General features: G+C 41.2%; 3 protein-coding genes and 1 long non-coding RNA gene across 4 annotated transcripts; 3 read left to right on the top strand and 1 right to left on the bottom strand.

Moving 5' to 3' along the window:
• The first annotated feature begins 1,473 nt into the window (after nucleotides 1-1,473).
• LOC137794187 (ETS translocation variant 5-like) lies at nucleotides 1,474-8,335 on the top strand. Its single transcript, XM_068590867.1, has 13 exons — nucleotides 1,474-1,556; nucleotides 3,341-3,406; nucleotides 3,505-3,589; nucleotides 3,706-3,753; nucleotides 3,874-3,924; nucleotides 4,928-5,036; nucleotides 5,150-5,422; nucleotides 5,509-5,783; nucleotides 5,944-6,006; nucleotides 6,105-6,173; nucleotides 6,263-6,414; nucleotides 6,642-6,743; nucleotides 6,888-8,335. Exons 2-13 carry the CDS (start codon nucleotides 3,359-3,361, stop codon nucleotides 7,119-7,121), a joined length of 1,509 nt encoding a protein of 502 aa, XP_068446968.1. The 5' UTR covers nucleotides 1,474-1,556; nucleotides 3,341-3,358; the 3' UTR covers nucleotides 7,122-8,335.
• A 1,291-nt stretch (nucleotides 8,336-9,626) lies between these two features.
• Nucleotides 9,627-12,167, top strand: LOC137794307 (ATP synthase-coupling factor 6, mitochondrial-like; the record flags this gene model as incomplete). Its single annotated transcript, XM_068591059.1, has 4 exons — nucleotides 9,627-9,679; nucleotides 10,682-10,855; nucleotides 11,483-11,618; nucleotides 12,041-12,167. Coding segments are annotated over 4 exons (393 nt in total), but the record flags the coding sequence as incomplete, so codon positions are not given.
• A 1,839-nt stretch (nucleotides 12,168-14,006) lies between these two features.
• Nucleotides 14,007-14,314, bottom strand: LOC137793843 (uncharacterized). Its single transcript, XR_011078247.1, has 2 exons — nucleotides 14,173-14,314; nucleotides 14,007-14,085 (listed from the first exon to the last, which is right to left on the bottom strand). It is a non-coding gene; the product is annotated as an uncharacterized lncRNA (long non-coding RNA).
• A 3,844-nt stretch (nucleotides 14,315-18,158) lies between these two features.
• On the top strand, nucleotides 18,159-19,145 carry LOC137794250 (trace amine-associated receptor 13c-like). The gene has a single exon (XM_068590978.1). The coding sequence runs from the start codon at nucleotides 18,159-18,161 to the stop codon at nucleotides 19,143-19,145; it is 987 nt and encodes a 328-aa protein (XP_068447079.1).
• Nucleotides 19,146-19,253: the final 108 nt, after the last annotated feature.

Here is a 19,253-nt window from a genome sequence, read left to right as displayed (position 1 = left end):
TCTTGTTTGCGTGGCTATCGGTAGTGCATTTTGCTCTGCAAAACCTTGATGAAATCCAATAAAACAATTTAAAAAACATATTACATTATATTTTGTTCCACAATTCAAAAAAGGTCATTAAGTAAAGTCCCTCCACAGAACTACAGAAAAAAGCAAGTGGACTTTTAGTAAGGAACAGTATACAGAACACCATAAACACAGCATGCTGACACATTTGATAAGAAACTGTAATTTCCTGACACACAGGATGTGTTTGATCATATCACGCTGGTTTATCTGCCAGAACGAATAAATAAAAGTCTGATGTGATGGCTACGCAGTAGTAGACGTGTGATGGCCGAGTAAACAGGAGACGCTGCAAATCAGTAACAGAGCTGCTGAGCTCAGCTGATTTTTTAACTGGAACTTTTATCACACACAGAGATCATTTCTGGCATCCCCTGATGCTGATCAAGCAGTTTCTAAGAACACAAACAATCACTGCAATCCGAACAACTCTTCTTTAACTTGCATGAAGAGTTTCTTTGCATGAGTTGCCATATATTGAAACATAATACACAAGATTCACATTTGACCTTTATGTCTATTGTTGTTATATTTCTTAATGTTTTTATGTAAGAGCAACTTTACAATCTTTTTCTAAATAACAGACTTAATACATAATCAGGCACGCTCTCTGCAGCAAATGAAGCGGAAAGAGTGCAAAGTGGAATTAAAAGTGGGGAAACAGTTTCCCACCCACTGAGATGAATGCACTTAAAAGCAGTCATGTGTGACGTTGGGTTAAATCTATCAAACATGCAACAACACTGCGTTTCATTGTAATGGCTTGGAAAAAGGACAGTGAGGACAGTATGTCTGCACCTGACGGAGGTCATGCAAAGTTATGATGCACAATAAATTGTGGGATAGAGAGAAATAGTGTAGTACAATACGTTAGAGCCTATAATTATTGTAGTCAAACAATTATTATATAATTATGGCAAATCCTATTCACAAGTAATTTTGGTAAACTATGACCAATAAGACAAATATATAGTTGATGAATGGCACAAATAAATATATAAAGGGATATTCTCAAATAAAATAAGTGTAAAATTACTATCAAGTAGATATTTCTTAAAATAATTAATCAGCTAAATCATTCCACTAATATTTGTACGATGATTTTATTATGTTGGAGACATTTAGAACAGCGAAGTTAATTAATGAGTGCTGGTTGATTAATTATTTTTTTCAGCTCTTTATTGACTTGCTTATTTTATGGCATGGTCGCTCTGGCCCTTTAAGAGAGCTGTGGCGACATGAATGAAACGCAGCCATTCATAAAAAACACAACGGACGCGCGTCAGCGCAGTCTCGAATACGATTGGCTCGCCCGTTGACTGACTCTGTGTGCCAGCCAATGGGAGAGCAGCACAGGGTTCTAGTCGAGATCCAGCGGTCAGAGCTCTTCATTGAGAAAAATCCACAGCCGTGTTTTATTCGAGAAGCTTTCATGGGATGTAGGGGAGGAAATCTGCATTTTCACACTGACAAGAAACTTCACTTCCCAAGTGAGTGCTGAATTGTTATTAAATCACTTAATACAATCCAGTGTACATGCGTGAGGGGCTTGTTTTTGCTTCGTTTTGTCACATTAAGCGCATCGTCGCGGTTTTGTTGCTGCTGACTGCGAGGGCAGCAGAAATGGGAAAAGAGGCGAACGCCATTTTCTATAAATCAAAGGCAACGTTGCGTCCATTTCCCCGCATCTGTCAGCGTTGCAGAGCGCGGTTTCCGTCTGCAGCAGCTGTCTTTACGGCCTGTTAGCGTCGTGAATCTTTCTCTGGGCTGTGTGGTAAATTTATCAATGGTGAGCTTCCCCCCCCCCCCCCCCTCTCCTCCTCCTCCTCTTCCTCCTCCTCGAGGATCAAGTTTCACTTCATTGAGAAAAACAAGGAGTCTCTGCTGTGCGTCACTCCTAATGCCATTCACCAATCTTAGATTTTTGTTTTTGTTCTATTAATTCTCATCTGAAGGGGTGAAAAAGCAGCACTATTTTGAGTCCTGTCGTCTTATGTGGTGTTTGAGTCGTTACAGGATACCAACCAAACTTATGTTACAACTTCTCGCTTGTTATTAACGCGACAGTCTTGTAACAAAAGCAGTTTGAGAGGTGTTGTTTACCTACGGAAGCCCTCTGCATTCATCAAAGGGAGAGAAAAAACAGTCTGCTTTGTGACTTCCATTTGTTCTAATTACCATCTAACAATTATGAAAACGAAAGCGTGAGAGCTTTAATTTGCATATTGTAGTTTGAGTAACTTTTGAGCTAAGAGCCTCATGGGGCACTTAAAAAGTAAATATCTGAAGAAAAAAAGTAGCAACTATAGTAATTGAGTCAAAGTCTTGCTGGACCAGAAACTTGTGTCAAAAAGAAAATACTACAATTAAAGATCTTGCATGCAGGATTTTACTTAAGTACAAAAAATATGCAGACTATCCTCTTTTTATAAATACATTATTGAATTAAAATCATTCATGCATGAATGTCACTTTTTTTTTGTTGCGTAACGTTAATTTCCACCACCATCTATTCTAACGGGAGGCATGTCAAGTAATTGATGGGGTAAAAAATACAATTCACATTGAAAAGTAAATGTGGTTATAATTTGTAAACAAAAATGAAAACGGTACACAATCAATTGATTCCTAAAAACTGTGAGAAAGCTGATCAAAAATATAGTTAGCGTACCTTTTGCGTTAAGTTTATTTTATTCTGTAAAACCTGTCTAATTGTCACAAACTGTGATAATATACATTTAATATGTTCTTCTAATTTATAAATCCACCAATTCTTCAGCAGACTGGAAAGCTTTATTTGAGTGTGTTGTTTAAAGTTTAACCACTTGAACGTATCTGTCTTTCTGTGTTTTTGAAAAGAAATGCATTATCATTAGTCTCTGTGGCATTAAAACAAATATTTACTGAAACGACGTGAACGATTAACGAACGAGTGCAGCCAGACTAAAGAAAAGACGTCAGAGTCTTTATGAACTACACAGCTGCTTTCTGTTTATCTCCTCAAAACCAGCATCACCTGTTCAAACATCTCCGAGGAGCAGTTCCTCATGGAGACGGTTCACGTCAGATTTAACGCACAGGAAGTTGCGTAAGTCGTTGACAACAAGGCTTTTATAGCCACTGTAAAGCAGCTGTGGGGTCGTGGAATATAGCAAAGCAGGACAAGGTGTAGATTTATAGTTTTGTTGAAGATTAAATGCTGTAATTATTATATTGTTTTCTATATTTCCCTGGAAGTTTCCCTCATCTGTCCTCCTGCCCCTCTTTCTTCCAGAGTGAAGACTCCTCAGACATGGACGGCTTTTATGACCAGCAGGTCCCCTTCGTGGTCCCCGAGAGTGTGAGTTTACTGCACGGAGACGATCGGCAACTCATTACTTTTGTGTTTACAATGAATATTCACCGACGTGTTTTATTTAATTATCGTTAAACCTCCAGAAATGTCACGTGGGGGGAGCAGAGCGATGCCTCAGCGACCGTAAGAGGAAGTTCATGGACACGGAGCTGGCTCAGGACACAGAAGGTAGGCTCATCAGGGCCACATGGGAAAGAGCTCACTGTGTTTGTGAAGGCAATGTTGCTATTTTTCCCCTGATGAATATTGAGTTTTGATGTAATGCGTTTGTGACTTTCTTGCAGAGCTCTTCCAAGACCTGATCCAGCTCCAGGAAATATGGATCGCAGAAGGTGAGACCTGAAAGCGTGAAATATAGAAAATACGTTACTGAGAGGTGACGTATGAGAGGATTCAAGGTGTGAGAATCTGATGCAGAGTCCTTAAATGTCTTTTCTTTTCCCCTCTGACAGCTCAGGTTCCTGATGACGAGCAGTTTGTCCCAGATTTCCAGTCCAATAAGTGTGAGTAGCAGAGAGTGAACTCCTGATAGAATAACGCACATGCTGAACATATGACCCTTTACTCCCAGCTGTTGAAGTCTTCAGTAGAAACCAGTGGGTTCTGATATTGGAATATTCTGTCTGATTTATTAACATAAAATCAGTATGTTGATGCTGTTTACAGGTTGATTCATCTTAAACATTTCACGCAATTTTATGTTTTGAATGTGTACTCTGGAAAGTCTGTTAAGTACAATATTCCCCGTTTTATTGTTATAGAAGTAGAAAGTTGCGTTCTACTTTTCTCGTGTGTGTGTGTGTGTGTGTGTGTGTGTGTGTGTGTGTGTGTGTGTGTGTGTGTGTGTGTGTGTGTGTGTGTGTGTGTGTGTGTGTGTGTGTGTGTGTGTGTGTGTGTGTGTGTGTGAGAGAGAGTGGATACAATCCAAGTACCCTCCAATTGGTGGTGTAAATACAACTGGCAGTACTCTTTATGACGGGCCAATTAAACGATGGTGGTGCAGGAAATCAGAGGGGTTATCATGATGTCACAGATAAGACCAGAGCTTGGGAAACGGTACATTGAGTGCCGCTGCCTGACACGTACTGCATGTATTTATTGCTGCTTGATAGCTGCTCTAAGTGAACAACTCCCGGTCACGGACAATAAACCTGATTGTGTTGTGGATAGAAACGTTGCGGCTGAGATCAGATAGAGGCTTGAATGTGAGCCGCACGGCTGGATTTATTATTTTTTATCCTTTTGAATTCCTTTGGTATTCTGTAAGAAGCAGGCCAGATGTTCACAAGTCGCGTTTTTATCATTTTTGTCCCTTTTTTTTTAAATTTGAAAATTTTTAAATATAGCTTTCTTATTGTTGTAAAACTTCTATTGTATTGAAGTGATGGAAGAGGTTTCTGCAATACATATCACAAAACCTCAGCACATAAATTTTTTATTATGAGATATAAAATATAGAAATATATACAACAGATGATGATGATTATTCATATTTTGTGTTTGCAGTGATGTTTCATGGACCACCTGTCAGCAAAGTGAAGAGGGAGTCCAGTCCGTCTAAAGACCCGTCTCCCTGCAGGACGCCCCACGCTGACATGTGCCTTTACAGCTACAGGTATGCATTCAATGTGTTTTAATGCATCTGATTGGTTGGTAAGGTACTCATTAAATTGATTTAAGGATATCATTCCTCTTAGTACTCATCTGCTTCCTGTTTTCTCTCCTCAGTGCCTGTGACAACAAGCCAGCTGGGCTCAAAGCTCTGCCTCCAGCCTCCACACCAGCATACTGTGGCTCCTCCCATCCCGCTGGACCTCCATCCGTACAGAGGCAGCTACAACCGTCTGACCCCCGGCTGACCAACAACTGCCCCCCGGGCCACGCCCCCACCCTGAGCCCCTCCCACCACCACAACCTCCCGCCGGCCAACCAAAGCCAGCAGTTTGCTCTGCCGCGCGCCCCCGTCAGCTGCCCCGCTTCATCCTTCACCACGGAACAAAGGTGAGTTCTTCTTCGATGTGAATTCGGCTGCAAACGAATCCCGTTCTGAGCCTCAGACCTTCCCCTTGTGGTCCCCGACCCTTCAGGTTTCAGCGGCAGCTGTCGGAGCCCTGCTTGCCTTTCCTCCCACCGGAGAAAACAGTGAACGGGTACCAGCCCTCGAGCGGCGACGGGCGACCGACGTACCAGCGCCACCTCTCAGAGCCCCTGGTCCCCCAAGTCTCCCGGGGTTTCAAACAGGAGCTCGTGGACCCGCGGTACCCAGAGCCGGGGCCACCGGGGCTAAGTCTGGCCCGGGCCCGGACCGCTTACAACCACGTCACAATCAAACAAGAGCCGAGAGACTTCGGCTTCGACTCAGGTGGGCGAGTCACACTTTTCCTTATTGAATGCTATTTCTGTATTAAAAAACAATCAATAATAGCAACCTGGTTTTTATATTAAATTACTATGATTTGGGATTAAATGGCGTATAATTTTAGTCCTGAAACTTTGAAAGACACTTTGCATTCGTCTTCCAGAGGTTCAAACCTGCCAGTCGTCATTTGGGAAGTCTCCAGTCTTGTACCAGAATAACGGCGTCGGTGAGTTTGTGTCGTATGAAAGCTGTTTTTGCCGTGGTGTCTGAGCCCGCAGCGTTTCCCAATAGAGTCAATATTTCTAATAATGTTTCTTCACACAGGTCTCGGCCATGACAGAGAGCAGCATTTGTACTACGACGACACTTGCGTTGTGCCAGAAAGACTGGAAGGTAAGATCTAATCGTGGGGCGGCTTTTTCGTTCGTGCCCAGAATCGGCGAGCGGTGCGCTCACCGCGCCTTCTTTGACTCTGTGAGCAGGGAAAGTGAAGCAGGAGGGTTTGCCGTATCAGCGCCGCGGCTCCCTGCAGCTCTGGCAGTTCCTGCTCACACTGCTGGACAACCCGGCCAACGCACACCTGATCGTCTGGACGGGGCGCAACATGGAGTTCAAACTCGTCGATCCAGAGGAGGTCAGTCATCGCTAAACCCAGGGAGCAAGAAGATATCAGTTGCTCGCTCCACACTTTGAGTCATCATGAATTGGACAACAAAATGTAAATGTATAAAGGGTTTGAGATGCGTAGCTGCAGGCATTATGGACTGGTCCGTATTGTATAATGCTTGATTAAAAAAGACGCACTTTAATATGAATCCAGCTGGATGTTTTATTGACTGTTCTCCCCTCGGTCTTGTGCAGGTGGCTCGGCTCTGGGGCCTCCAGAAGAATCGCCCGGCGATGAACTACGACAAGCTGAGCCGCTCTCTGAGGTACTACTACGAGAAGGGCATCATGCAGAAGGTAAAGGCAGGTTTCACTGTTTATTATGCAGTAAAAGTCATATTTTATTTGTCCAATTGTAGTAAATAAATCATGAAATATTTGGAATTTGCATTAAAATGCTGATTATTTTCCTCGCTGTCCTCTGATTGGCTCGTCCCGCAGGTGGCTGGGGAACGGTACGTTTACAAGTTCGTGTGCAACCCCGAGGCGCTTTTCTCCCTGGCGTTCCCCGACAACCAGAGGCCGAGCCTGAAGGCCGACCCGGACGCCGTCCGGCCCCCCGGCGAGGAGGACGGCCTCCCCCCGCCCAGCTACGAGGAGGAGGGGCCGTACCTGGCTGAGGGAGGCGAGCAGTGCGTCCAGGGACTGGCTTTCCCCGACAGCTACCCGTACTAGACTCCTCAGCCAGCGGCAGGAAAGGAGAGAGATTTTACAGGAGGAACCTGAAGTACTGAGCAGTGTTTGAGGTCTTTCACTTGTATACCCAACAGGCAAGAATTATTTTATTGACCGTCAGCCTCTCTTTGAGCCAAAATCAGACTGAAATTGTTGGAACTCACTCCCTTAGCAAAAAAAAAGCAATTTTTTTTGTTCTGATGAGTTTGTTTTTTTTTGTTGGGTTCGGGTCACTGTTTTCAAAAAAAGTTGTAAAGTTGATCTATTTTGAGATAAAGAAGTAATATTATGAAAAGAAGTTGATATTTTAAGATGCGTCTGTCCATATTTTGAGAGAAAAAATAACAATTCACTAGTTCACAATTTGTCTCAGTAACAGCCATAACAATCGCGACTTATCTTTACTTTTGGGTTTCACTCTCAAAACATTACAACTTCTTTTCTCAATATTTCAATTTTACGTTTCGAATCACAGATGTTTCCCCGCCTGTCACAGTGACCCTACGACCTGCTCGGCTGTAGTTTTTGTAGCGCGGCCATCGCTGTTGTCCTCGTATACGTGAACTCTGGGATTTCAACCAAAAAGTATCTTAAAACCACGGACACTCCTTTTACTAATTAAATTAGTTCCAATTGTTCCTCTTTGGTAAACCTTATACTGCTTTAAAGGGACACACTTGTATTTTCCAGATGTTATAGTCCCCATATAAACATGTATATTGAAATGTCTTTTGTGTACTTGTTTCAAAGCTAATATTTTTGGCATTATATGGACTTTCCTAAACTGTTTTATGACAAAGGTACTGCTATTTTTATGTAATACTGCCACTAAGATGCTAATAATAAGCATGGACTTTCTTACAACCGGCTCACCAGTTATTGTACCGAGATAGTTTTCTGCATTTTGTATAGTTGATTTGCTTCAATGTGTAGAAAAGCTGTATAATTATATATGAATATATTTTTGCAAAAGGCTGCATTTGCTTGACGTTGTACTATGAGCTGCAAAGTTTAGCCTGCTAATGTTTTGCATCAATTCCAGCCTCTCCGAGATGGACGACTTAGTCCAGCAGATAGAAATTGGATGCAAGTGTATCTTTTGCTTTATGGCCACGTGGTGGTTTTAAAGGAGAGGATGTGATGGAGGCTGGAGAAAGATACTGACACTGGTGTGACGTCTACCCTCAGATACTGTATGTGTGCCTTCTGTTGATCTTTACTGATACAATAAACTATTTTACTCTTTTCTTTTGCCTATCATTTGAAAATGTTTTAAAAAACAAAGTAACTATAACTCAGTGGTGAGCTGGGTTGTCCTATCAGACGATTGTTGGTTCAATCTCTGGCTACAACTTGTCAATGTCCTTGGACAAGACACTCCATTTTAAAAAAAAAAGGTAACTAAATGGACTCAGTAAGTTATTACTTACACGAGAGACTTTACTATGTTATCTTTATCTGCCAGTGCCAGTCATATATAACTGTACATGTAACACCATAATATGTACGTTGACCTACATAGTGTACTGCTATAGTCGCATTTCAAACAACAGTTACTGTGTTTGATCCCCAGATGAGACTTTGATTAAATTCTTATTTCACAGTCCCTCTTGTGTCACTGGTTCAAAGTCATTCATCTATAAGCTGTTTGGTGGCTTTAGCACAGCTTGAGCAGTGTTAGTCCTATAACTACTAGGTTGCTGAGCCATTCACCAATACTTGTTTACATATATTTTTGGCACTCACTCATTTTGCCACAGTGCCAGTCACTCATTCTGGGTGACTATAAGGACTCATGTTGCTTGCAAGCAACCAGACTTCTTGTATGTATAAACTGTGTTTATACATTGTTGATTGAACATAAATGAGCTGGATGGGATCCGTCCTTTTAAAGATGGGCTGCAAGTGTTAATCAGGACAGAATTAAATGTGTATACTACTTGTGTATAACCGGGTCTGCATCTCCAGCAACTCCAGCAGAACCTCCAAACACCAGCACCAGTGTTCGTCTCCTCAGGGATTTACAGATTGTTGCCGCTCAGGGCAACAGCGCGATCTCAATATCTCCTCGTGGAGTTTAAGCCCCAAATAAATTCTGTATAATCCATAATGCATCATCTGGCATAATAAACATTATATATATATATATATATATATATATATATATATATATATATATATATATATATATATATATATATACACAATCAACACTTGAAATGATGCACTCGCTGTCTCTCCTAATTGAAATAGTTTAGTGCACATTGTGGACACTTTAGTGCACAAAGTCTCTGTGCACTCTGTGCCTTCTGGAGTGATTATTACAATATAAACGGCAACACAGGATGTCAAAAGTTATCTAGATTTCAAGATATGTCTTCGCATATATCTACTTTGGTCGATTTGGGATTATTTGGTGTTGCGTGAGGTCAACCTAAATATGCGCAGCGCTGCGCAAAGGAGGCGCCACATTGACGTCCACGAACACCACAACAACTCCCACAATCCACCGCGGTCATACAGATTGTGGATCTTATACTGAAAGTGTCAGCCCCGAGGTGAGTAGCGTCACTGAGTTTTAAAACAAAGGCTATTAAACGTGTCACTGTGTCCTATTCGTCACAACTGTACATACTGCTGAATACGTTATCCTTGTTATTAGCGAGTGTTACGTTAGCGTGACTTGTCGTAGCACAAGAGAGGACAAGTTGCTAAAGCTATCTTAGCATGTTAGCATGTGCTAAGCGTTAAAGCTGGTGAAGTGTTATTAAAGCAAACACCACTCAGCCTTACTTAGCAGCTAGAAGGACGTTGCACGGTGGTGTTGTGACTCAATAGTTGTATATGTAGTATCAGTCAGAGTACTACGTGGTACCTGTTAAGTGTGTAATGATAGCCAATTTAAAGACATTAAACTGTAGCTTAGCTAACTAGCTAGGTACGTTAGCGATTCTCCCTAACGTTAATTTGCTCCAGCTAACCATCAGCTCGTCTTTCTGTGCTACGTCACAAGTTTAAAAGGTGAATGAGTTCTTCAATAATGAATTTCCTTCATTTAAATAATAAAGCACGTCACATTATTTGCAGTATAACTTTTACGTTGGCAGATAATTCCTCATGTAAAATGTCAGGCTACGTCTTTTCGTTAACTTTAATATGATGTAGCGACTGGACGTCCAAGCACAACAACACGATTTAAGATGTTTTTACTGTCACAAGCACAGATAACAGTTATTAGATAACAGTTACAATGAAAAGATTAATTGGCTCTGTCCTCTTAACATAGAATTACAATAAACTTAAGTTTAAAAAAAAAAAAAACAAGGCACAAAATATAAAAGATATAACAGTATCGCACAAAAATATAATAACATAATTAATGAGATAATAGTATTGCTTGTATCTTTTATACACTATGAATTGCTACAATATTTCAATTTGTCAGAAAGTTCCCGTGTTGATGGTATTTTGGGAGGACAACCTGCTATGGTTGAAATCTTGTTTTAAAATGGCTATGACCCAACGTGATCAACGCAACGGTGTCTTTGTTGTTCCTTCAGATGGCGCTTCACCGTTTATCCCCGCTGTCCTCCGTGCCGCGCTGTGCTGCGCTGCTCTGTGACCCTGCGCCGCAACCTCGGGCTGTCCGTGGTCCTGTTCAAGCGGGCCCAGGAGCTTGACCCCATCCAGAAACTGTTGCTGGACAAGATCCGAGACTACAACACCAAGAGCAAGTGAGTTGATGTCGTGCACCTCTTGTCGTAGACACACATGAAATGTACATACTTTGAAAATATAGATTGGGATGAAATGGGACACCAGTCGTGGTACATTCAGCTGAATGGTCCAGAATGTTCCTTCTCCAGAGAAGAGACAGAAGATTCTGGCATCGTACCCCGTGCATAGTCAACTTATATGTAGGGAATAGAGACACACATGCCACAGTTTACCTGGAAAGGAGCACAGATCATATGAAAGTAAACACCTTGTCTCTCCGTCTCTCTCTAACTATTTACATGAATTGGAGACACAGATATCCAGTTACACATCTGGCAAATATCACAGTTTCTAAGCTATAATATGTTTTCCTCAGAGTGACACGATTGATTTTTCCTCGACAGAAACAACTAAATCATCAGCAGCGAACAAATAGTTCTTTTAGATATCTGTATCGACCCAGAATTTTACAATCGCTGCATCCCTAACAGATGGAACCTCAGAGTGTCGTCTCTGGTGCAATATTATCTTTAACCAGCCTAGAAAATGACAAGAGCTACTTTTGGGTTTCTTCAGCATACAAATGAATTTCAGTCCTTGCTGCTCAATCGTTTACATCTTCTTCTCCTCTTCTGATGCTTTAGGTCATGCAGGTCTTCTGGTGGCATTGTGGATGCAGGACCGTCCTACCAGAAGAACGTGTCTGAAGAGCTGCTGGACCTGCAGAGAGGCTCTATGGAGGAGGACACCTGGCCGAGTTTCCTGATGTCCAATTCACCGGTGAGTTTTCAAGAATACACTTTTTTTTCATCCCCACAATTTTACTGTTTCCTCTCATAAATATATGTTCCTTTGCCACGAGAGAGACTTACTGTAATCTGGGTTTTTGTCTGTGTCTATATAGACTCAGACAAAAACCCAGATTACAGTGAGTCTCTAGAATAAATATTTATGAGAGGGAACAGTAGAATTGTGTGTCCTGATTTTTAAGTGTCACTGTTTTGTCATTCTGTTTGAAATAGTTTTCTGGAAGCTTTAATCCTTGATCTTTGCTGTATTAACACATCTAGATGTAGCCAGTTGCTTCATATTGCTGTCGTCTAGATGTAAAATGTAATTTCAAGTATTTGTATTGTTGTACAACTGCAATGTGTCATTTCAAAACTTGGTGAATAACTATCTGTTCTCTTTTTATTTTCCAGAGCCGGAGGAAGCGGCCAATCCACATGTAGATTTACATGTGACATGTTGCTCTACATGTCACATGTAAATCTACATGTAGATCTAGGTGTGTCATGTCTTGTATGTAATAAAAAGATTGGACCAGGATGCAGTGTTTTTTTGTTGCTTTTTTTCATGGGTCGAGCAATCAAAACTCATAACCCTCTCCGTCTCTTTCTCTGGAAACCGGGGAGGAGGCTCATGCCTCTGACTCCCTTCGCGGATCATGATGGGGTTCACATCTGAGGCGCGAACCCGGGACCATGCGCTTGACCCAACGGGAGCTTTGTTACTGCGCCACCACTTCCCGCGGACTTGAACATGTTCTCTGCGCGTATTTGTCTTCTTCATTTGGGTGTTGGACCCAAAAGTACTGACCTGCATAAGAATTGAACCCACAACCTCCAGTCTGCCACACAGTTGTCTATCTCATCACACTATCAGCTCTGACCCTCAGCTCTGTGTTTTGGTCATATTTGGTCATAACCTTTGTTTTTGGGTCATATTTGGTCATAACCTAGAAGTTTAATTTGAGTACTTTTGGTACTTTAAATGATACATTTTGGTGGTAGTCATGTATTTTTACTTTAGGTTGTACCTCTATATTTCCCCCGTTGTATTACTAGTTGTATCTCTGTAAAAGTTGTAACAACCTTTTCCACCACTGGTGGCTTGTGGAGTCTTAATCTATAGAAATCATCATGTTAATTGGATTTTGTATCATTAACTGATTCTGCACATTAGTAGAAAAATATTTATCATGATAGAGGAGTTTAAGTGTTCATGGAGAGTACGTCGTGAATGTACTTAATTTTTCCATCATCTTTATTGTGATTACAATAACTGCCAGCAGGTTTTTGAATATAAAAAGTTTTATTACATTCAAGATGTTTTCACCGTCACATGCACAGATAAAAGACATTTATTCTTTACAATGAAGAGCTTATTTTGCTCGGTCCTCCTAACACACAATTACAATAAACTAAAGGTAAAAAATAAATAAGGCACAACATATGAAAGATATAACAGTTATGCACAGAAATATAATATATGGTATTGCTATGATAAAGTACAATAATAGTGTTGCTATGATAAATATAAAATATAATAATAGTATTATGAAAAAGCTATGATAAATATGATATAATAGTATTGCTCATCGTATCTTTATACACTATGCATTGCTACAACATCGCAATTTGTGCTAAAGTTTCCGTGTTGATGGTGTTTCTGGAGGACTCTCTTGAGGTTGTGATGGTTGACATGGCCGGCATTTACTGATGACGTCATGCAGCAGCAAACAGCGTCAGGGTGTCCAGTCTGTTCTTTTCTGATGACGTCATGCAGCAGCAAACAACGTCAGGGTGTCCAGTCTCTTCTGTACTGATGACGTCATGCAGCAGCCACGATGCCGTTGCGCAGTCCGCTGTGGTGGGATGTAAACTGCCAGTATAAACACTGCACTGAACCCCCTTTGCAAGTAGAAAGGTCTACACTTCAACACCAGTGGAGCAGTGTCTTTTAACCACGTGTTGTTCACGCGGACACTCGGGAGACAGAGTGCTGCGAGCTGGATGGTCGGAGATGGTGAAGAGTCGGGAACGCTGTCTGAAAGCCAGGTTTCCGTGAAAATAAGAGCAGAGATGCTTTCGTCTCACGATGGGTTGTAGTCCTGGTTCTCAACTCATCCATTACATTTACACCATTCAAATAAAACTCTGAACAACCCAACCACACACTGTCTAAAACAGATAAACGGGTACAAAAACATTAAGACAGAAAGAAGGCAAGTTCTTTACAAAAATGTGATCATTGATAAATATAACAAATTAAAAAGGCACAAGGTATATACATGTGTGTGTGTGTCAAGGTGCTATGTATTTTTTGTCAACTCTTGCCAACTTGACTGGCTGGTACATTTGGACCAAAGGACACACGGGACAACTCTTTCCAACAAAGCTCCAACTTTATTGTTTCTCTTATTGTTTCTCAATTGTTGGCTGGTTGGTCCATTTAGGTTGAAAACCTTCAAACACAAAAAAAGCACAAAGTTATACAAACATGTAAATAAACCTTAAACAGTTTCCATGAACAAAATCAATAGTTATATTACCAGAGGCTTCTTTGTCTGTTCCACGAGTTGACTCCTCTTCTGTCTCAGCTGAAATGTTTGCTGTGAGACCTTCAATTCACAGCTGCTGCCACTTAAAGCAATCAGCAGCCTGCACTGGCCTACTGGAGGTGCATTATGGGACTTGCAGTCTCTTCTTTTTTCTCTTTTTTAACCTTTTTGCAAAGTAACGCAAGGTGTGTGTGTGTGTGTGTGTGTGTGTGTGTGTGTGTGTGTGTGTGTGTGTTGTACGCGCGTGTGTCTTTAAACACAATTCCCTTGTGGTGATTTTAAAACTTTGAAAACCAAAACAAATCTCTTCAACTCAATCAGTCTGTTTTTTTTGGTGGATATTTTAAAGTATCACTATTTCACTCTTCATGTATATATGTCAATAATAGGATGAACATTTTTCTCTGGACGTTCTCATCTTGCTATTAGATTTGTAGTATTTTCGTTACAATGGCTTTTTTAAACTTTTTTTTTGACCTGTTCTATAACATGACTTTAACTTTTTGGATATTTTGAAGTATAACTATTTCTCTTTTTTTCCATGTAAAATGTAAATTATACCATGCCACTATGTACACAAACACAGGGAGCAATACCTCTGAGATTCAATTACAGCTTCTCACCCTGCAGCTAAACCAACACTGATTCCTGCCCGAGAGGAACCCCGTTAGCAGAGCTCGTCTCCAATGTGACACGACTAAACCACCGAGGCACCGGGCCAATCTGAGGTGTTAAAAAAACAAACTGCAGGCATGGAAACACGTAAACAAGTCACGTAGCCACTGTTCATGCCTCAAAATGTTTTGACACTCAGAGCAGTCTTCCAACCTCCAGTCATGCCGGTGGATAAAGAAACTTTAATGTCAGTTAGACTGAAATCTAACTGTAGAAACTGTGTTCACACATTGTTGGTGCATGAAAATATACTCCTGTGTATGCATGTACTGTGACACTTTAAGATTCAAGATGTTTTGACTGTCACATGCACAGATAACAGACAGTTATTCTTTACAACCAAAAGCTTATTTTGCTCGGTCCTCCTAACACATAATTACAATAAACTTAAGGTAACAAAATTAATAAATAAGGCACAAAACATAAAAGATATCACAGTATTGCACAAAAATATGATAATAGTATTGCTTATTGTATCTTTATACACTATGCATTGCTACAACATTGCAATTTGTCGGAAAGTTCCCGTGTTGATGGTATTTCGGGAGGACACTCTTGAAGTATATATATATATATATATATATATATATATATATATATATATATATATATATATATATATATATATATATATATATATATATATATATATATATATATATATATATATATATATATATATATATATATATATATATATATATATATATATAATAGTATAAATATTTATACTATATATAATATTTAAATATTATATATAATAGTATATATATGTGTATATATATATGTGTATATACACACAACTAAGTGCATGAAATATGCACATACTCCTGCATATGCATACTGTTACACATTACACTGAGTAGTTTTCTAGATATGTTTGTACATTTGGATCCCAGATGTGCAGAACATGGCGGTTTATTGGTCTTCGGCCTTCAAAGAGATGTGGAGCTCGGGGACACCGTGATGAGCGATGAAGCCAGACGGAGCGATCAGCATCAGCTTCGCTCCTTCTGTGGCTTCTTTGTCTGGTTTTTAAAAAAAAAAGAGGTAATTCAACATATTTTAAAACCAAGAGATTGTGAGTTCAAGATACAGACACACTGCCCTACAGAATCATTGGCACCGTAGTAAATATGAGCAAAACAGGCTGTGAGAAAACGTTTTTTTTAATTGTATTTATCTGTTTATTTTACAGGGACACTACACACTGATCAACAGTAAAACTGTAAGTGAATCAGAGAGGCTGATTTTCATCTGTTGTCCCTGGACAGTTTTTTTTTATGGCAGCCTGAAAATACATTTATAATAACACAAAACTAATTCATTCAATATGTATATATAAAACACCAGGGGCCCAGAATACATTAACACCGCAAAGACAGGACAAACAGTACGTTAATGCTTGCACACCTGATTGGCAACAAGCCCCTGAGGCTGTTTGAATGTCTTCTACGGTTTCTTTTTGTTCGTATGTGTGATGGAAGAGCATTCCATGAGTTTGCTGAATTAATAGAAAATGCAGATTTGCTAAAAGAGCTTGATCTAAGTGAAATGACACAACCATCTCTTGAAAAAGATCTCGTCTGTCCGCCACTCAGAGTGTGTTGTTGTGATGTAAATGTCTTTGCCGTTTCCTCTTGGTCAATAACAGACAATATTGACACTGAATAAACATTCTTTTACAAAACATGTGCCTCAATCATTGGCACCCAGAGAAAACCTCATGATTAAAATCTAACTGAAGTATAATTCTAGTCATGTTTTACATTTTAAAGTTCACCTGTTTGATTAGGAACTAAGTGGTCAACCATCACTTCCTGTTTCGCTGAGCTGCACGAATCACAAAATGGATATAAGAAAATTTCTAAACTGTTAAATTATTCATTTCCACTATGAGGGCGATAATTATTAAGTATGAAGCGACAGGAGATGATAAGAATCAGCCTGAAGAGGACGTGTGTACATTGAGCCCACGCTCCACGAGGAGGATGCTTCCACAAAAGCAGTGGCGGTCCGTGGTGTCGGCCATCAGGCCAGCTGTGATCGCCACACGGCTCCACCACGAGCATACGGGGCGAGGGGACCGACCCACGAAGCCGCTCCACAATAACAAAACCGCCACACTGACCCTGCACAGTGCAGACGTGACGTTGCAGCACAGCTGCGCCAGCAGCAACCTCTCCCCGCGCCGAGGAGAGGCCGCGGGTAGAAGCACCAGCAGCCCCCAGGTGCAGCAGTAACAACAGCACTGTGGCTTGTTTATGATTAAATACGACTGCAAATGAAAAAGAAAAACAGTAACATCATCAGCATTTCACTCACCAGACGCACATAAACCTCTGTGGGAAAGGGGTCATAAGGAAGTCCTGATATTCTAGCGTCTAGGTTTTTACAGGCTTGGAAGCCCGTGACGGGTTAGAAGGTCTCCAAAACTACCATCAGACATCACCACGAGTTGTTTGGGAAGGTTGCCAAAACACTGAGACTTTGGATGGACCGGGTTGAATGCTCGGATGGGACCAAAATAGAGCTTTTTGACAACAAACATCAAAAGTGTGTTTGGCGTAGACAGAAAGATAGCCGTATAGAGAAGCACATCATGTGAAGTATGTGGGGGCGGTTTTCCTTCCAAAAGGCACGGGACATCTTGTGAGGATACATGGTATCATGGAGTCAAAATACCAGCAGATATTAAATAAAAAACTCTGCCAGGAAGCTCAAAATGTTGGAATGTTGGAACTTCCAGCGTGACAAACAAAAGCTATAGAGCAAAAATGCAAAACTCGTAATCGTATTGAAAGAATACTTTACACAGAACTTGGCTGTTATCTTGGCAAAGGGAGGCTGCACAAAATATTAAATGAAGCGATAATAATTGTGGCACAAATATTGAGAAAAATATGATAAGAATTGAATGTTTTTTTCAATTATGTGACTTCCTTCAGTTAAAGGTTATTATGAGGATAAACAATAAAGACCTTTTTGCATTTTTCTTTGCAAGTCTTTACTAAAGGGTGGTAATTATACAGGGCACTGTACTTGTAATACTTCAGCTATTGTCATTACAGAAACAACATTTGAGCATTTTGGTAAACACGCTTAATTACTACACATGTGGGGGAGGGGCATTGGGGGGGTAATGATGTTTAAGATTACGATAATGAGGGACAGAAGTTACATCATCTCTTCGATTGGAAAAGCGGGAGGGAGATCAGGAGGATAAATTAGCCATCTCGTCGCGAGTTTAACCGTTTCTCTTTCCCTCAGCTCGTCACTGCTCCCCTCCTCCCTGATGGCTGATGGACATCGCCGAGAGCCCTCTGCTGTGCTTCCCCGACCTCAACTCCTCCTGCAGGCGGCTGCACAGACCCCACCTGGAGGTCGCTGTGCTCTACACCCTGCTGGCTGCCATCTCTCTGCTCACCGTGACTCTCAACCTGCTCGTCATCATCTCCATCTCCCACTTCAAGCAGCTTCACACCCCGACCAACGCGCTGCTGCTGTCTCTGGCCGTGTCCGACCTGGTGGTGGGGCTGCTGGTGATGCCCATCAATGGCTTGCTCCACTTGGAGACGTGCTGGCTGCTGGGTGATATGATGTGTGCTGTGATTGCTTATGTCTCTTTTTGTCTGATCTCCGTCTCTGTGGGCAACATGGTGCTCATATCTATAGACCGTTATGTGGCTATCTGTGACCCTCTGCTCTATGCCACCAAGATCACCCTGAAAAAAGCGAAAACATCAATCTGTTTATGTTGGGCCTGTTCTCTTCTCTACAACGGCTGTATTCTGATGGAACACTTAGAGCAGCCGGACAGATCCAGCTCCTGCTATGGGGAGTGTGTGCTGGTCATCAGCAACGTCGCAGGAGTTCTTGACGTTTTCTTCACCTTTCTTGGGCCCTGTACTGTCATGGTTGTTCTCTATATGAAGGTGTTTGTTGTTGCCATTTCCCAGCAGCGCATTATTCGTTTGCAGACCACTACTGCCACTGTTACGTTGGCTCTGACCGCGAAAAGATCAGAGGGGAAGGCAGGCAGGACTCTTGGGATTGTGATCTGTGTGTTTCTAATGTGCTTCTGCCCTTATTTCTCTCCTTCTCTAGCAGGCCAAGAAAGCTCCACTAGCTCGTCATACTCAGCAGTGTTGTCTTGGATCATGATGATGAACTCCTGTGTGAACCCTCTGATTTATGCTCTGTTCTACCCCTGGTTTAGAAAAGCTATCAAACTCATCATCACGCTAAAAATATTGCATCATCACTCCCGGCAGGAGAAAGTCATGTAGACTAAATTATCTGTGATTGGTCACATATGTGTTTTAAATGAAACAGGCTGTCTGTATCACCTGTATACCTGTGTGTGTGTGTGTGTGCGCGCACGCGTTTGTGCGTGT

This window comes from Clinocottus analis, unplaced genomic scaffold (assembly GCF_023055335.1).
Source record: "Clinocottus analis isolate CAN_PGR_092001 unplaced genomic scaffold, fCliAna1.0.p SCAF_24, whole genome shotgun sequence".
In the NCBI taxonomy this organism is placed as follows: Eukaryota; Metazoa; Chordata; class Actinopteri; order Perciformes; family Cottidae; genus Clinocottus; species Clinocottus analis.
This window is presented reverse-complemented; position numbering and strand designations above follow the sequence as displayed.

Excerpts from the sequence above, each read along its gene's own strand:
- LOC137794250 (XM_068590978.1), top strand. The coding sequence starts at position 18,159 with ATGGACATCGCCGAGAGCCCTCTGCTGTGCTTCCCCGACCTCAACTCC.
- LOC137794187 (XM_068590867.1), top strand. The coding sequence starts at position 3,359 with ATGGACGGCTTTTATGACCAGCAGGTCCCCTTCGTGGTCCCCGAGAGT. Across the intron at positions 3,590-3,705 it reads GCTGGCTCAGGACACAGAAG|AGCTCTTCCAAGACCTGATC; the intron begins GTAGGCTCATCA and ends ACTTTCTTGCAG. Across the intron at positions 5,037-5,149 it reads ATGTGCCTTTACAGCTACAG|TGCCTGTGACAACAAGCCAG; the intron begins GTATGCATTCAA and ends TTCTCTCCTCAG.